Source organism: Ovis aries, chromosome X (genome assembly GCF_016772045.2).
Source record: "Ovis aries strain OAR_USU_Benz2616 breed Rambouillet chromosome X, ARS-UI_Ramb_v3.0, whole genome shotgun sequence".
Lineage (NCBI taxonomy): Eukaryota > Metazoa > Chordata > Mammalia > Artiodactyla > Bovidae > Ovis > Ovis aries.
In genome coordinates, this window is record NC_056080.1 from 23,097,859 (window position 1) to 23,113,064 (window position 15,206).

Here is a 15,206-nt window from a genome sequence, read left to right on the forward strand (position 1 = left end):
AGCTTCAGCATCAGTCCTTCCAATGAATCTTCAGGACTGATTTCCTTTAGGATGGACTGGTTGGATCTCCTTGCAGTCCAAGGGACTTTGAAGAGTCTCCTTCAACACCACAGTTCAAAAGCATCAATTCTTTGGTGCTCAGCTTTCTTTATAGTCCAACTCTCACATCCATACGTGACTACTGGAAAAACCACAGCTTTGACTAGACGGACCTTTGTTGGCCAAGTAATGTCTCTGCTTTTTAATAAGCTGTCTAGATTGGTCATAACTTTTCCAAGGGGCAGGCAGTGGTGGTTCAGAGGTTAAAGCATCTGCCTGCAATGCGGGAGACCTGGGTTCAATCCCTGGGTCGGGAAGATCCTCTGGAGAAGGAAATGGCAACCCACTCCAGTATTCTTGCCTGGAGAATCCCATGGATGGAGGAGCTTGGTGGGCTATAGTCCATGGGGTCGCAAAGAGTCGGACATGACTGAGCGACTTCACTTTCACTTTTCTTCCAAGGAGTAAGTGTCTTTTAATTTCATGGCTGCAGTCACCGTCTGCAATGATTTTGGAGCCCCCCCAAAATCCCATCTATTTGCCATGAAGTGATGGGACTAGGTTTTCTAAATGTTGAGTTTTAAGCCAACTTTTTCACTCTCCTCTTTCACTTTCATCAAGAGGCTCTTTAGTTCTTCTTCACTTTCTCCCATAAGGGTGGTGTCATCTGCATATCTGAGGCTTTTGATATTTCTCCCAGCAATCTTCATTGCAGCTTGTGCTTCTTCCAGCCCAGCGTTTCTCATGATGTACTCTGCATAAAAGTTAAATAAGCAGGGTGACAATATACAGCCTTGATGTATTCCTTTCCTGATTTGGAACCAGTTTGTTTTTCCATGTCCAGTTCTAACTGTTGCTTCCTGACCTGCATATAGGTTTCTCAAGAGGCAGGTCAGGTACTCTGGTATTCCCATCTCTAAGAATTTTCCCCAGTTTGTTATGATCCACACAGTCAAAGGCTTTGGCATAGTCAATAAAGCAGAGATAGATGTTTTTCTGGAACTCTCTTGCTTTTTCGATGATCCAGCGGATGTTGGCAATTTGATCTCTGGTTCCTCTGCCTTGTCTAAAACCAGCTTGAACATCTGGAAGTTCATGGTTCACTGTTGAAGCCTGGTTTGGAGAATTTTGAGCATAAAGTATACTAGCTTGTGAGATGAGTGCAATTGTGCAGTAGTTTGAGCATTCTTTGTTGTTGCCTTTTTTTGGGATTGGAATGAAAACTGACCTTTTCCAGTCTGTGGCCACTGCTGAGTTTTTCAAATTTGCTGGTGTATTGAGTGCAGCACTTTCACAGCATCATCTTTTAGAATTTGAAACAGTTCAACTGGAACTCCATCACCTCCACTAGCTTCGTTTATAGTGATGCTTCCTAAGGCCCACTTGACTTCGCATTCCAGGATGTCTGGCTCTAGGTGAGTGAGCATACCATCATGATTGTCTGGGTCATAAAGATCTTTTTTGTATAGTTCTTCTGTGTATTCTTGCCACCTCTTCGTATCATCTGCATATCTGAAATTGTTGCTATTTCTCCCGACAATCTTGATTCCAGCTTGTGATTCATCCAGCCCAGCATTTTGCATGATGTACTCTGCATATAAGTTAAATAAAGAAGTTGGTAGTGTAGATGTGCACATATTCTCCCAGGGTAGGGGATCCAGAGGTGATCAAGACAAAGTGTCAGGTGTTTTTGTGTTCTGTAAATATGCCCACCCACTGAAAGTGTAATGCCTAAAGTTGTATGCAGACAATTTATGAGACCTTATGTATTTCTAGTTATTTTACAACTACGTAGCCTTCAAAAGTAACCTAGAATATGGTAATATATTCTTGTATTGCTAGTTATCTTTATTTAGTATATTAGTGCCTCCTTTTCATAATACAAAAGAAGTGAATGTGGAACAATGTCCATGCAGCCAGATAAAAGGAGAGGAGATATTGCTATTTGTCAAACTTGGATTCTGTATTTTTAGGTCTGGGAGGAATCCCAACCTCTTAGTTTTATCAATGAGAAAGCTCAGACTTAGAGAAACTAACTTATTGCTACTAGACCTAGAGAGGGAAACTAACTTATCACTACCAAATCACTTACCTTATAATTGGCACTTGAAACCAACACTCAGATTTCTGACCCCTGACATTTTTTTTTGGACTCACATTTGTATACAAATTGATACAAATAGGTGTTCTATCTTTGTAAAGCATTTTTTCAGCATACAGTTCTTATTCCCATCTAGCTCTGTGAACTAGGTAGGTAGTATTATCCCAATTTTAATGAAGGTAAAGCTGAAGTTAAGAGGCAGTGAGGAGCCTAGTGTCTTGGAAATGGTGGAGATAGAGAGTAAGATGCTTATTAAATCCATAGCCCTTGCTCCTTGAACATCTTAGAGAGAAGACACATATTTTAAGGATAACAGAGAATAGGAAAATAGGAAAAAAGTAATCTAATATATTGAGGATGAAATAAAAGATATTTACCAAGCAGAAGAACTGAGTAACATGAAGTCCTGCTTGGAAACTGCTGAGACTGGGAATAGGGAAAGCTTAGATAATGGTTGGATTACCAAATATCATAATATTGATATTCTTCTACTTTTCTCTTCCTCATCCTTCAAAACCATTCATTTTGCTCCCCCTATTATGCTAATGTATAAAAAAACTTTCCAGTTTATTTATAATTGTATGTCATCAGTAACAGAAGAATCCTAAAGCCGTTTGAGATTTCACTTGTCATTCTCTTCGTGCACTATTTGTTTCAAATTTGACCTTACCCAGCATTTGCCTAACTTAGAAGGTTGTTGTTTAGTTTCTGCATCATATATCAAGTGGATTTCTTGTTAGTGGATATTACTATAATTAAGGTATGCTTTTGGAATAAGAGCTTGAAATGTTTTTTTGTTGTTGTTGTTGTTAACTGAAAAGTTGGTATTTTCTCTCTCATTTAGTATTAATAAGCACTGTTTTAGTCTGTAAGAGCATCTAAAAACATTTTATAATCTTTGAATGAATGCATGGTAAGATATTAGTATCCTGTTGTAACAGAAAATAAAGACCCCCACCTTTATCCTGGCCTTGTAAGGAGACCCTGTGACCACACACCTTAGTTGTAGTTGGTCTTAGATCACTGCTGTTGTTAACCCCAGAGCAACAAACATGCTTTCTGCTTAGTAAACCACGTCGTGGGTGTGTTCTGAACAATTTTCTCTAGGTAGCAATTTTTGGAGATAAACTTCACATTTCCTTTTTAGTCCCCACTACCCTTCCCCTGTCTTCAGAGGCTCAGATTGGGGTTAAAACACCCTTTCGTATTAATTACTGTTCTCCCTACCCCCAGCCCCACTCCTTTCCTGTTCCCCCCTCTTTCCCCCACCCCCAATGGCACTGCTCTGCAAAGCCTGCCATGATTGATATGATGGCAGTGCTGTCATTCTTCTTAACCAAAAAAAAGTCATTTTTGTTCTAGTTATTTTAATAGAGTCCCATTAAAGATGTATTGCTGACTGAAATACCGGCATGAAGGGCTCTCACTGAGCTGAGCCCAGGAATTAAGAAGTCAGGAAATCGGCTGCTGCATTGCAAGAGAGCCTTGTGTGACACCGAATCTCCTGATTGGGGAGATCATTACTGCTATTATGACTCGACTTGCGTAGGAATTTTAAATTCCATCTGAATGTCAGTAATAACCCTCTTAGCAAATTATCCTGAATAAAATCACGAAGGCATTTTATATAATAGGTGTTGAATTACTGGATAGATTTGCTAATTAAATACTCTTTGTTCTGCTGCAGTTGACATTACAGGGTAAGATCTTGAACAATTATTCTCAACAGCTGTACTTTGTTAAGGGAAAAATTAACCACAAAGTTTATTTTTTTACACTTGAAGTTGGCAGATTTTTGAAATGTGCTTGAAAAAATTCCATCATCCAATTGGTAATGAGTAGATAAATATGCAGGTGTTGCTGTGAAATCAGATAACTGCAGACTGCCTTATTAATGAATTTAGCAAGCCTTTATAGCCCTGTTTTCTAGCTGCTGGCACTTAGAAAATGATTTTCTGTCAGAATGGGTAGCTTTAATATTAGGCTTGTCACTTTGAAATGAACTTATGAACAGTTATCTTGTAATCACTGTACCTTGTGTCCAGTAGACCTTTCAGGATACCTGTGGCTTTTTTAAAAAAAATACATTTCCTTAATGGAGAAATGTCTGTAATGTATAAGTTTTTGATTGTTGACTTCCAGAACATTCATGTGGAACGGACTTTTTAACAAGGCAGGAAGACATGATGAAAAGAAAATGAAACATAAGGTCCAGCCCAGATCAAGCTATTGATGAGCTCTGTTACTTTGGATAAAATTGTAGTGCCTAGTTTTCCTCATCTGTAAAATGGGGTTTATAATTTAGCATTCTACAAATATTCATTAATAGCTACTGTGTACCAGGGCCTCTGCTAGATACTAAAAATTTGGTAGCCCACAGGAAAGATGGTGATTGAAACTATTGTCAGAAATTGGTACAACCTATGTGGAGACTTGTTTGGCTATGTTTATCAAAAATTGTAAAAAGGTACAACCTTTGACCCAATAAGCCCTCTTGTAGGAGTTTATTTCATTATTGGCAGATTGGCAAATTACGTGTATGTAAGGATTATTAAGTGTGGTTATGAAGGTAAGCGTTATGAACCACCTACATTGATTAGTAGAGCACTAGTTAAATCATGCTTGAGATGTACAGTGGAACACTGTGTAGTCATTAAAAAGAAAAATTAAGACCGCTCTTTACATGTGAGTAAGGAATAATTTCTGAAATAAAGTACTAGGTGAAAAAAGCAATTGCAGTGTATATAGTTCTTTTTTAACTTTTTATTTCAGATTGAAGTATATCTGATTAACGATGTTGTGATAGTTTCAAGTGGACAGTAAAGGGAGTCAGGCATACATATACATGTTATAGTATATATAGTTTTAGTCGTTTGCCTAATTTTCTGTCATTTGTTTGCAAAGCATCCACCAAGAGCTTTCTTCCATCAAAGGGAAACTCATTTTAGTAGCAGCCCTCACTCAGATTGTGTGTGGAAATGGTTGTGAGCTGGTGGCAGGACAGTGTGAGAATGAGTGTTGGAGTGAGAGGTGAATGTTGCCGCTTCCCGTTGGAGGTGTACTCAGGGGAAACACAGTAGGTTTGGTTCATGGTGCAAAAGGAGAGCAGAAGAAATTGGTTAGTGCACTTGTGGAGTTGGAGTGAAAGACTGACACATTGCTCCCGAGATGTTGTACTTAGCAGGAAATAGTTACCTTGTGGGGCTGTCCGTTGTGATGAGGGAAGCCCAGCCCAGCAGGGTGGAATGGTCAGAGGGTGAAGACAACTCATGATAAGTAGTTAGTTTTGTCCTCACTGTGATTACGTTGACTTGGGTGGATCGCATTATTGCTTTTTTCTCAAAGGAATTGTCAAGTGTTTTCCCACAAAGTATTTTCCTGTAATTTAAATATTAAATAATGAAGATGAAGTAGAGGAGAGTGAATGTTTTTTATGAGTTAACTGGATTTTAGCATCTAGTAGAAAAGTGATTGAGATTACTCTGAGACCTATCAGTCAGCTAGCCAGCAGTTTTTTGAGTGCTTGTTAGATGTGAAGACACCCCACTCCAGTACTCTTGCCTGGAAAATCCCATGGATGGAGGAGCCTGGGGGGCTGCAGTCCGTGGGGTCGCTATGAGTCAGACATGACTGAGCGACTTCCCTTTCACTTTTCACTTTCATGCATTGGAGAAGGAAATGGCAACCCACTCCAGTGTTCTTGCCTGGAGAATCCCAGGGACGAAGGAGCCTGATAGGCTACCGTCTATGGGGTCGCACAGAGTCGGACACGACTGAAGCGACTTAGCAGCAGCAGCAGTAGATGTGAAGCAGAAACATGTGCTCTGACCTCCAGGAACTTGTGGTCTAATTGGGGAGGGGACAGACTGTGGGCTAAAAACTGTTTCCAGGATGGGATTACCATGATCTTAGTCCAGTGGTCCTTAACCCTGCCTGCAACATAAGAATAATCTTGAGAGCTGTTTAAAAAAATTGCTGGGGCCAGGTAGTGGCATTTTAAAAGATCCCAGGGTGATTCCACTGTACAGCCACTATTAAAACCATTGGTTACCCTGATCTGTATTTACCACCACCCACCACCCCCAGGGCAGGAGAAAGGTCTTCTTTTCCTGATAACTTAGAACACTGAGCTCATGAACAACATTGGGCGACTGTACCAAAGGTGAGGTGGACAATAAAAATGGAACACAAGGGGCAGATATAACAGATCCTCTTTAGGTGAGCATTTACAGGGCTTTGTAACATAAAGGACCAGAAGAACAGAAACACTATGAGGTTTGAGCTGAGTTGACAAGGAAGACTCTTGGAGGTAGGAAAAAGAAATGTAAATGAAGTAAATCTCTCTGGCTCATTGGAAGAGTGACTCTGGCTTAGAGTGATGCTTTGAAAGATGGATGCTGATCTAGAGGCAGTAGCATGCAGTGACTCAGGCCCCACACTCTGGAGTCAGAGTGCCTGGGTTCATATCTTTGCTCTATCACTTACTAGGACAAATTAATTATCTTCTATCTCACTGTTTCCACTGTTTGCCCATCTATTTCCCACGAAGTGATGGGACCAGATGCCATGATCTTAGTTTTCTGAATGTTGAGCTTTAAGCCAACTTTTTCACTCTCCTCTTTCACTTTCATCAAGAGGCTCTTTAGTTCCTCTACACTTTATACAATAGGTTTTTGTAAATTATGTAATGCATTAATCTTCACTTTTTTTCCATTTCATTTAGATTTTGATGCATACGAAGGAGATGGTTCAGAAGGTAAGCATTTTCATTGTACAGTAATTCTTAGATACCATACTTGGTGATGTTGTTGTATTTAAGGAATTGTAACCCAAACACACTGGAAATGGCTTCTTACAATGCCTGGTTTACATTTATAATCCCTCCTAATGGATTATAGCCTTTTTCTTTTACTAACACTGATATAATCTAACCACTGCTTGAAGCCTATATGTGAGTGTTTCTAGCAAATTAGTAACAGTGCTAATTAGAGTTTACTTCCAGGCCTTTAAACTGTATGTACTCTAGTGTTGTTTGTGATGATTGATTTCTTTTGGCACTCTTCATATTCTGCTAACTACTAAGAATTTAATATAGATTTGTGGACTGGGTTGAAAAAACCCCATTTTGTCTCTGCTTTATAAATTGCCCTGACCATTAAGCATGAGGGACAGCTGGTAAATACAGACCCCTCCATTTCCTGGTCTCTTATCTTTATTTTATTCAGTCCTACATTTTATTTCAGTTGAAACTAGATACTTCCTCTGCCACTCTACTGTCTGCTTTAAGAAAATCAGGGAGATTTTTTTGTGTGTTTTTTGGTTTATTGGGGCTTAGTCTTTGTACACTGACAATATGGGCAAGAAGAAGTGTAAACTTTTTAAAAATCATCTGGAACCTGTAATTTAGATAACGGAATATTTTGAGATTCACTGAGTGTGTGATGGTCATGGTGTTTTTGTTGTTAATTTTTATAATTTTTGCTTTTCATTAGATGAATCTTGAAGTTATTTATGGAGATACAGATTCAATTATGATCAACACCAATAGCACCAATCTGGAAGAAGTGTTTAAATTGGGAAACAAGGTGAGATAATTTCATAAAATTATATGTTTCACCTACTTTTGTGAATTGTTTCTGGTTTCTACATATATGTGTCCTTCTGAAAATGATAATAAATTTAGTGCCTTTGATTCTTCATCCCCTGTTTTATTTCAACTTCTACTCTAGTTATTTACTTTGAGGGCAAAAACAAAGGAAGATTTTTCCATAAGTAATAGATATGTTTTACCTTTAGAAAACAGTCTAGGTTTGGTAAGTTTAAGATGTGATCACATTAGTACTTATCACATTGTCGTTCATAAGGAGAAATATGTCTCTAGTTACATTCAGATGTATTTTATACAGTGGTAGATGTGGGTAAATACATACCTAACTACATTATATGCATATATCTATAATTTTCACAAGAATACTTAAAATATATTTAAAAAGACAAGGCGACATTTAAAAATAATCATTTTTAGCCTAACTGCTGTTCACCTAACAATTAGCAGGTGTTTTTCAATCACTTGTTATGTTAAGCTATTATCCCAATAAACTAAAACTAAGGTACCATCTTATAAGCTAACAACTTCCTGCCTATCTCCCCTAAAAGGTGTGAAATTTGAGCTGTAGTCTTTACTTAACTACAAGCTTGGCATATTGTACTCACTGGACCTTGAAAAGTTGTGTATTTTCCCTTGAGGTGATGGTCTGTGCAATGACCCTATCAATAGAGAGCAGGTGGCTGCTCATTTATTTGTTCAGCAGATAGTTATTTGCTTAAAGTCATGGTGCTATAGGAGGTACAGAGAGATCTTAGACACTATTTTAAATAGTAAAGTTTTACTGGCCATGTATCTAGTTGTTGGACTATCTAATCTCTAATTCAGTAGTTTGAAGGTAAGTACTTATGCATTTAGCTTTTAGATTCGAAAACAGTCTATTACACAATTGTCATACATTTCCTGTAGCTGACCCTGCCACTTCTGTCCTTTGGTTGAGTGAGATGATGTATTTATAGTATTGTCTCTTTGTTTATCTTTTTATCTGTTTTTGTTCCTGTGCTTTTTCAAAGTTCTTGCATCATACCAAACATAATACTGTTTTCCATGTAACCTGAGTAAATGCCTTCTAGTCTTGTGTGACTTCTAGTTCTGTTTAGATGAACTCTTGGGAATTTGTAGCATGTTCATCTTCTCCATATTGGATATTTGAGAAGGTAACATTAATGGTTGAAATTTTCACAGGTGAAAAGTGAAGTGAATAAGTTGTACAAACTGCTTGAAATAGACATTGATGGTATTTTCAAGTCCCTGCTACTGCTGAAGAAAAAAAAGTACGCTGCTCTGATTGTTGAGCCAACATCAGATGGGAATTACGTCACGAAACAGGAGGTGAAAGGATTAGATATAGTTAGAAGAGACTGGTGTGATCTTGCTAAAGACACTGGAAAGTGAGTTCAGCTTTCATTTTTGCTTTTGTTGTTTGCTTTTAAAAAATTCAAGCGTTAACAGTGTGGAGAACACTTGTGATTCTGCCAAGCACAAGGACACAACTTCTTTTTGTTATTGGTATTATTGTGTATTAACAGCTCTTACTGATTTGGAATGGAATCTTACAGATGGGTTAAAACTTAGAAAGAGCAAAACTTGCTCAGTAAGAGATGCTTGCTGTAAGGTGCATCTTATGAGTTTTCACTCATGATGAGGTTAAACTGTCACATTTTAGATGCTTACAGAGTTTCATTGATGTTAGCTTGTTTTTATTTTGTTTTGCTTCACTCTTTCTATTAGGAAGTCCCTTACATTGTGCTTCTGAATCTTCCTAGCGCCTCCTTAGGGCCATGATTGTTAAGTTGTCCCTGTGTTGTGGCTTCAAATGTTCTGGGATTCAAAGTGGGCCATGGAGTGAGACTGTCCCCACCCATATCATTTGTGTGTAAAGGTTCTTACTAATCTCAGGTTAATTTAAGAGCTGGTTCTCAAATACTGTATGTACCTCCCAAATAATAAATGTCATAACTGACCCCTTAGTTTTATACATGAGACTGCAGATTGTGCTAATAAGACCTGTTTGTTTTAGGGCCACATAAAGCACCCATTTTAAAAAGACAAATCTTCAGGTACACTATGTCCCATCTTTCCAGATAATTCCTGCTTTGTGAACCTGACTAGTTCTGAAAATAGAGGGAATTTTTTCTTTAAAGTTAAATTTTAAATAAATTTTTGTGTTGCTGAATATCAGCATTTTTTTTTTTACTTGTTTTCCAGCCTTTCGCTTGCTTTCAAGTTGGAAGATTGAGCAATTGTTGCTTCTGCAAAACTGCTCTTGATTAGGCAAAGTTGATCATCTGAGTGTGGGTCACTGTTAGCCTTTTATGAAATATAGTTTGAAATGCTTCATTGCCCCCAAATGTACCCAAAGATGAAACTACTTTGTATAGACTGTCGATTAGAGTGTTCTCTTCAGCTTTGTCTTTTCTAAGAAAAGATGCATCATAATAGAAGTAAATTTCTCTGAGTTAGAAATGTATTAGTAATTAAAGCTATACAAATGTTTTTGTCAGGGTTCTTTTTCTGACAAATTATAATGCAGCTGTCAAACCCTCGCTGCGCATTTTCTCAGAAATGGATAAAATATTGGCTTCCTTACTCCTTTTCTTCCTTTTTTCTCTTTTTTTTGGGGAATCTGATAGAATAACATGAAGTTTTTGAGGCATAGTAATACGATTGGAGAACACTGAGAAATATAATAAAGCAGAAGAAAGAAAAGTTTGAAATCTCTGAGTTTTAAATGATTTGCATAAAGAACTTTATTTGCCTACTTTCTAGCTTGTGGTCATCTCAGGCAGAGATACTATCAGAGAGAATATCTTGGAGCTTTATGAGGAAAGTGGAAAATTTGTCTTCTCAGATTTTAACCTATTAGTAGAATATAGTTGCTTGTGAATTTTATAATTGCTTAAAAACATGATGGAACACATATTGTTCTCCATCCACACACAAAATAGGAAGCATTAGCTGCCTCGTTAAAAAAAAAAAGTCTCTGTATTTAAGAACAAACCTGACATTGCAAGGTTGGTAAACCTTTGGTGGAGTTAATGTTGAAAAAACAAATAGTAACGGCCTCTGGACATTAACCCTCATGTTAGCTTTTAGTATGGCTCTTGTCCACATGTTAATCTAATGGCATTTATCTTCCTTGTCTCTCCTTTATTAATAAACTATGATATTAAAAAATCAAACCCTCTTCTTTTTTTTTTTTTTTGGCAGCTTTGTCATTGGCCAGATTCTTTCGGATCAAAACCGGGACACTATAGTGGAAAACATTCAGAAGAGGTTAATAGAAATTGGAGAAAATGTGCTAAACGGCAGTGTCCCAGTGAGCCAGTTTGAAATTAATAAGGTAAATGTGGCATTTATTACTGTGCCCAGCTGCTGCCATGTGTTTTTCTCCTCCTTCAGATAGTTGAAGAACCACCTCATCCTTGCAATTGAAATAAATTCTAGCCGGTGATGAAAGCTGCTTAACAACTATCTCACAGACTGCGCATTAGCATAGCACTCTTCCTAGCTCAGCCCCTGATGCTCCCCTATCTGTTGCAGGGCCTTCTCTCACAGTTCTTTATTCATGGAAGCCTCATGTCCAGAGGTGCTGTGGAGTGATATAATTGATGTTTCAGGAACTTGAGAGTATTACATTCTTCATATTCCTCCTAAGTTATAGTTGTTTGGGGGGCAGGCCTATAAACTTAGACAGAGAGCCTGTGTTTGTGCAACTTTACTGAAGGTAATCCTTAGAGGTTCTGTAATCAGAAGGCATCTTTGGATGTTGTTCTTTAGTCATAAGATGGTGCTAGCATTTTCTATATATTCAAACCACTTGTGGTTTTTGTTTTTTTACTATAAAAGTTACTCTTTATGGATAGTCTTAGTTGTTGAAAATTGAGAATATTTTTTCTTACCTAATTTGAAAAGGAAAGTCTTCGTTTCCAAAAGTGCTTGTGTATTTCAAGATGTTAGGTTATAAATTTTTCTCTTTTTTTCCATTTAAAAGGAGTATCCTTACATACTCAGAAGGTAATTTTGCAAATAACCATTTTATCCATTTTGTGATAAATAAATTTTGCTGTCAAACCTCATACTAAAAAGAATTTTGATGAGAAAGAGTCTAATGATAGCATTAAATGGAATTTATAGAGTTAAAACTTGTTCTTAATGCCCCTGTACTAAAATAATGAGTCATTTCTGCATATCCTTACTCTTTAAAACAGTTTTACATGATAGCAATTACAGTGTATATTATTTTGAACTTTGTTTTCACTTAAATAGATTTTACCACATACTGGTATTAACCTTAAAAATCATCATGTTTAATCTTGCATTTCACTGGTACACCTTTAATTAAAATTTTTGCTTGAGTATATTACATTTTTTAATTTTTGCTCTTATAAATTACTGAATTGAACATCTTTGTTTATTTGTCTTTTTGCTTTTGGATGAATTACTTTCTTAGTTTAGAGTCCTTAATGGTAAAATATTTGTGTCAAAAAGTTTGAGTATCTATATGGCTCTTGTCAGATTGCTTTGTAAAACAGTGATACTAATTAATAATAAAAAAAAATGTGTGTGCTAATTTTACCACAGATTTTCTTGTACTATATAAGAGATATTTCATTGGTCATAGTATCATTTGTGATATTTAAGTAAAGCATTGCTACCACAAAGGATCTGAAACACTATTTTATCATTGGATTTGTTTTGTATTTCTTGGATTCCTAGAGAGAATGAATATTTTCTTTGTGTGTCCTTATTTGTATTTATTCTTAGGGTAAGTCATTTCTTTCCTGTCCCTTAACTGAGATGTCTTTAATATCACAAAAATGACATTCACTTATGCGTGAAAAGTACAAAAAATGAGAAATAAGTAATATAAGAGGATGTGTGTCTTGGCACTAGCTCTTCATTCTAAGTGATGCAGTACATGCCTATTGGTATGGAATCACTTGTTACATTGGAGAGTGGTTTCCTTTCAGATTTTGTTTTGTCTCTTTCTTAAAAATTTGTCTAAGAGTTACTGTTTCAGTTTTGCTTTAATCAATTTTTGCATCAGTTCTGCAGATTGTATCCCTTACACTATCTACCTTCTTAGAAATATGGATCCTCTGTTGCATGGGGTTCCAGGCATGAATTAGGAAGGCTGCATCCCAACATGACCACATTACTGGCAAAAGAACATTGCCCTCTAAGGTAGTGGGCCCAGGCCATCATCTACTTCTGTGGGTGACAAGACAGTGTTACTAGTGTGCAGAGAAACGTAGCCTCAGAGACACGCTGGCCATCTCTGAGTTCTCAAGAACTTTCTTTAGCCTTGCTAGTTTAAAGTTTTTATTATCGAAAATTTGAAACTTACACCAAAGTAAAGAGAATAACATCTTGAACCCACATATATCCATCACTCAGCTTCAGTAATTGCCAACTCAAAGTCACATATTTTTATTACTACTAACAATACTGGTTAATACATAGGGTGATTTGGACTGTGCATGTATTTTTCCATGGCAGATCTGAAACCTACTTACTGTCTTTATAGTCTTCATTTCACTTGGTGTGGTAGCTGGCAAATAATAGTTGGTCACTGAGCATTGAAAGAATTCCTCTGCTTGTTTAATCATCCATTCGTCAAACATGGAGTACCTCTTACATGCACAGTGCTAGAATCTGGGATATAAAGTAGAATAAGCAAAACCTAGTTGGTATTTTCAAGATGTTAAAGTGCTGTACCAAAGATACTGTTCCATTCTCTTATACTTTTTTAAATAAAGAAGAATTCCTGCAGTGTCAGTGAAAGTACAGTAAATTCAATGAAAGGACTATCTATATCATAGTTATTCCTGTGCTTGTTTATATTAAGCTTTTTATATATCAAAAGTGACTGTGTTGATTAACATTTGTCTGAATATCTGTACTGTTTAAACTTGTGAGTAAATTTTTACATTTTGTCACTTTCAAAGGAGAGTGGAATTGAAGAGTACTCTTCCACAACCATGTGACTGGTTGTGGAAGGCCTTATGATAAGATATAGATTAGATTAGATTGACTTTGTGATATCTGTACAGCTTAAAAATGGGAGGTGAGTCTCAGGTGGAGGGGTGAAGTGGTGAGCTTTACTTTTGTAGAGATTTAAGCCTTTGTTGCCAACAACAGCTGAAAAACACTGTGTGTGATTTTTCTGAACTGCTCTAATCTTAAATATATTTCATAAAGTAACATGAAATACCTCACAGCTGATTTGTATAGCCCTGGCTAACTTGAGCCTAACCACCAGGAAGGATTTTTTAGAAAAATCAAGCCTTCTGAAACTATCTTGTAAAATTCCCAAATGACCCCAATCTAATAATTGGAAAGTGTGTCAGATGAAATTCAGAATTTCTTAACATTGCACTGAAGTATAGTCAATTGAAGAAGATAACAGTTTTCTTAAGTAGAGTTATATTGATTAAGATTTCTATGCAGTATTGCCCGTCCAAGTCAATCAAGACTTTGCATAATGCAGCTTTGAGGAGGTTCAAATACTTGGAGACTCTTCCAGGCAGGCACTCTCCTACACTGAGTGTATAATTTAGAAAGTGTACATAACGGGTGGATGTGCAATTGTGTTTGACGACCTGCTTTTATTCTCCTATGGTAGTTCTCCAGTTTCCTGATCTCAGGACTCTTTTCACACTCTTAAAATAGTTGAAGACTGCAAGAACCTTTGTTTATATAGCTTATATTGATATTTACTGTTAGAAATTAAAACTGGAAAGCATTTATTAGTCTATTTAAAAGTGTCAGTAAACCCATTAAATGATTACAAAAATAAATTTTTTTCATGAGAAATATGTATTTTGAAACAAAGAAAAATTAATCAGAGGAATTGTGTCATTTTGCTATTTTAAAAATCCTATTTATGTTTAGTTTAGCAGAAGACATTTAGGGTCTTATATCTGCTTGTGCATCCAGTCTGATGTGATGTTGGTGTTGGTTCAAGTATAGGAAAAATGTCATTTCACACAAATATGTAGTTGGAAGAAGTAGAACTATTGCAGTAACTTCTTACGATAGTTGTGTGTATTCTTCTTTGATTCTATACCAGTACTCTGAGTGGTATTGTCTTAAAGGTTATTTGCAATGTGAAAGTAGGAAACCATATCATACTCTCTTACATTACAATCTATTCATCTGTGTGGTGCTTTGAGTTGATAATTTACCCATGCATGATAGTATACATTGATCATTATTTAAATGTCTGTTTCCTGAGTTTTATCAAAAACCACATTTTAAAACATTCCTTTTTATGAGAAAAGTCTTAAGTTTTGGGGAGCTGTCAAGCTCACAGGAATGGAAACAAATTTTCCAAAATTATAATTTGCGCCTGATTGCTTCAGTATTCTCAAAGGCAATATGTACTGTCAGGTGTTTTCCTTGAAGTGGCAGGCTCACTTCGTTCTTTTTGAGTGATTGTCTGCCAGCTACTCAACT

The 15,206-nt window shown here is 36.7% G+C and overlaps 1 protein-coding gene across 2 annotated transcripts in view; it reads left to right on the plus strand.

Moving 5' to 3' along the window:
• The window catches only part of POLA1 (DNA polymerase alpha 1, catalytic subunit), a 291,633-nt gene that overhangs the window by 106,275 nt on the left and 170,152 nt on the right, over positions 1-15,206 (plus strand). For both annotated transcript variants that reach the window (XM_012106423.5, XM_042242229.2), the window contains exons 27-30: positions 6,864-6,896; positions 7,633-7,725; positions 8,931-9,136; positions 10,956-11,088. In XM_012106423.5, coding sequence (XP_011961813.3) covers positions 6,864-6,896; positions 7,633-7,725; positions 8,931-9,136; positions 10,956-11,088 — 465 coding nt within the window. The remainder of the gene's footprint in view (positions 1-6,863; positions 6,897-7,632; positions 7,726-8,930; positions 9,137-10,955; positions 11,089-15,206) is intronic.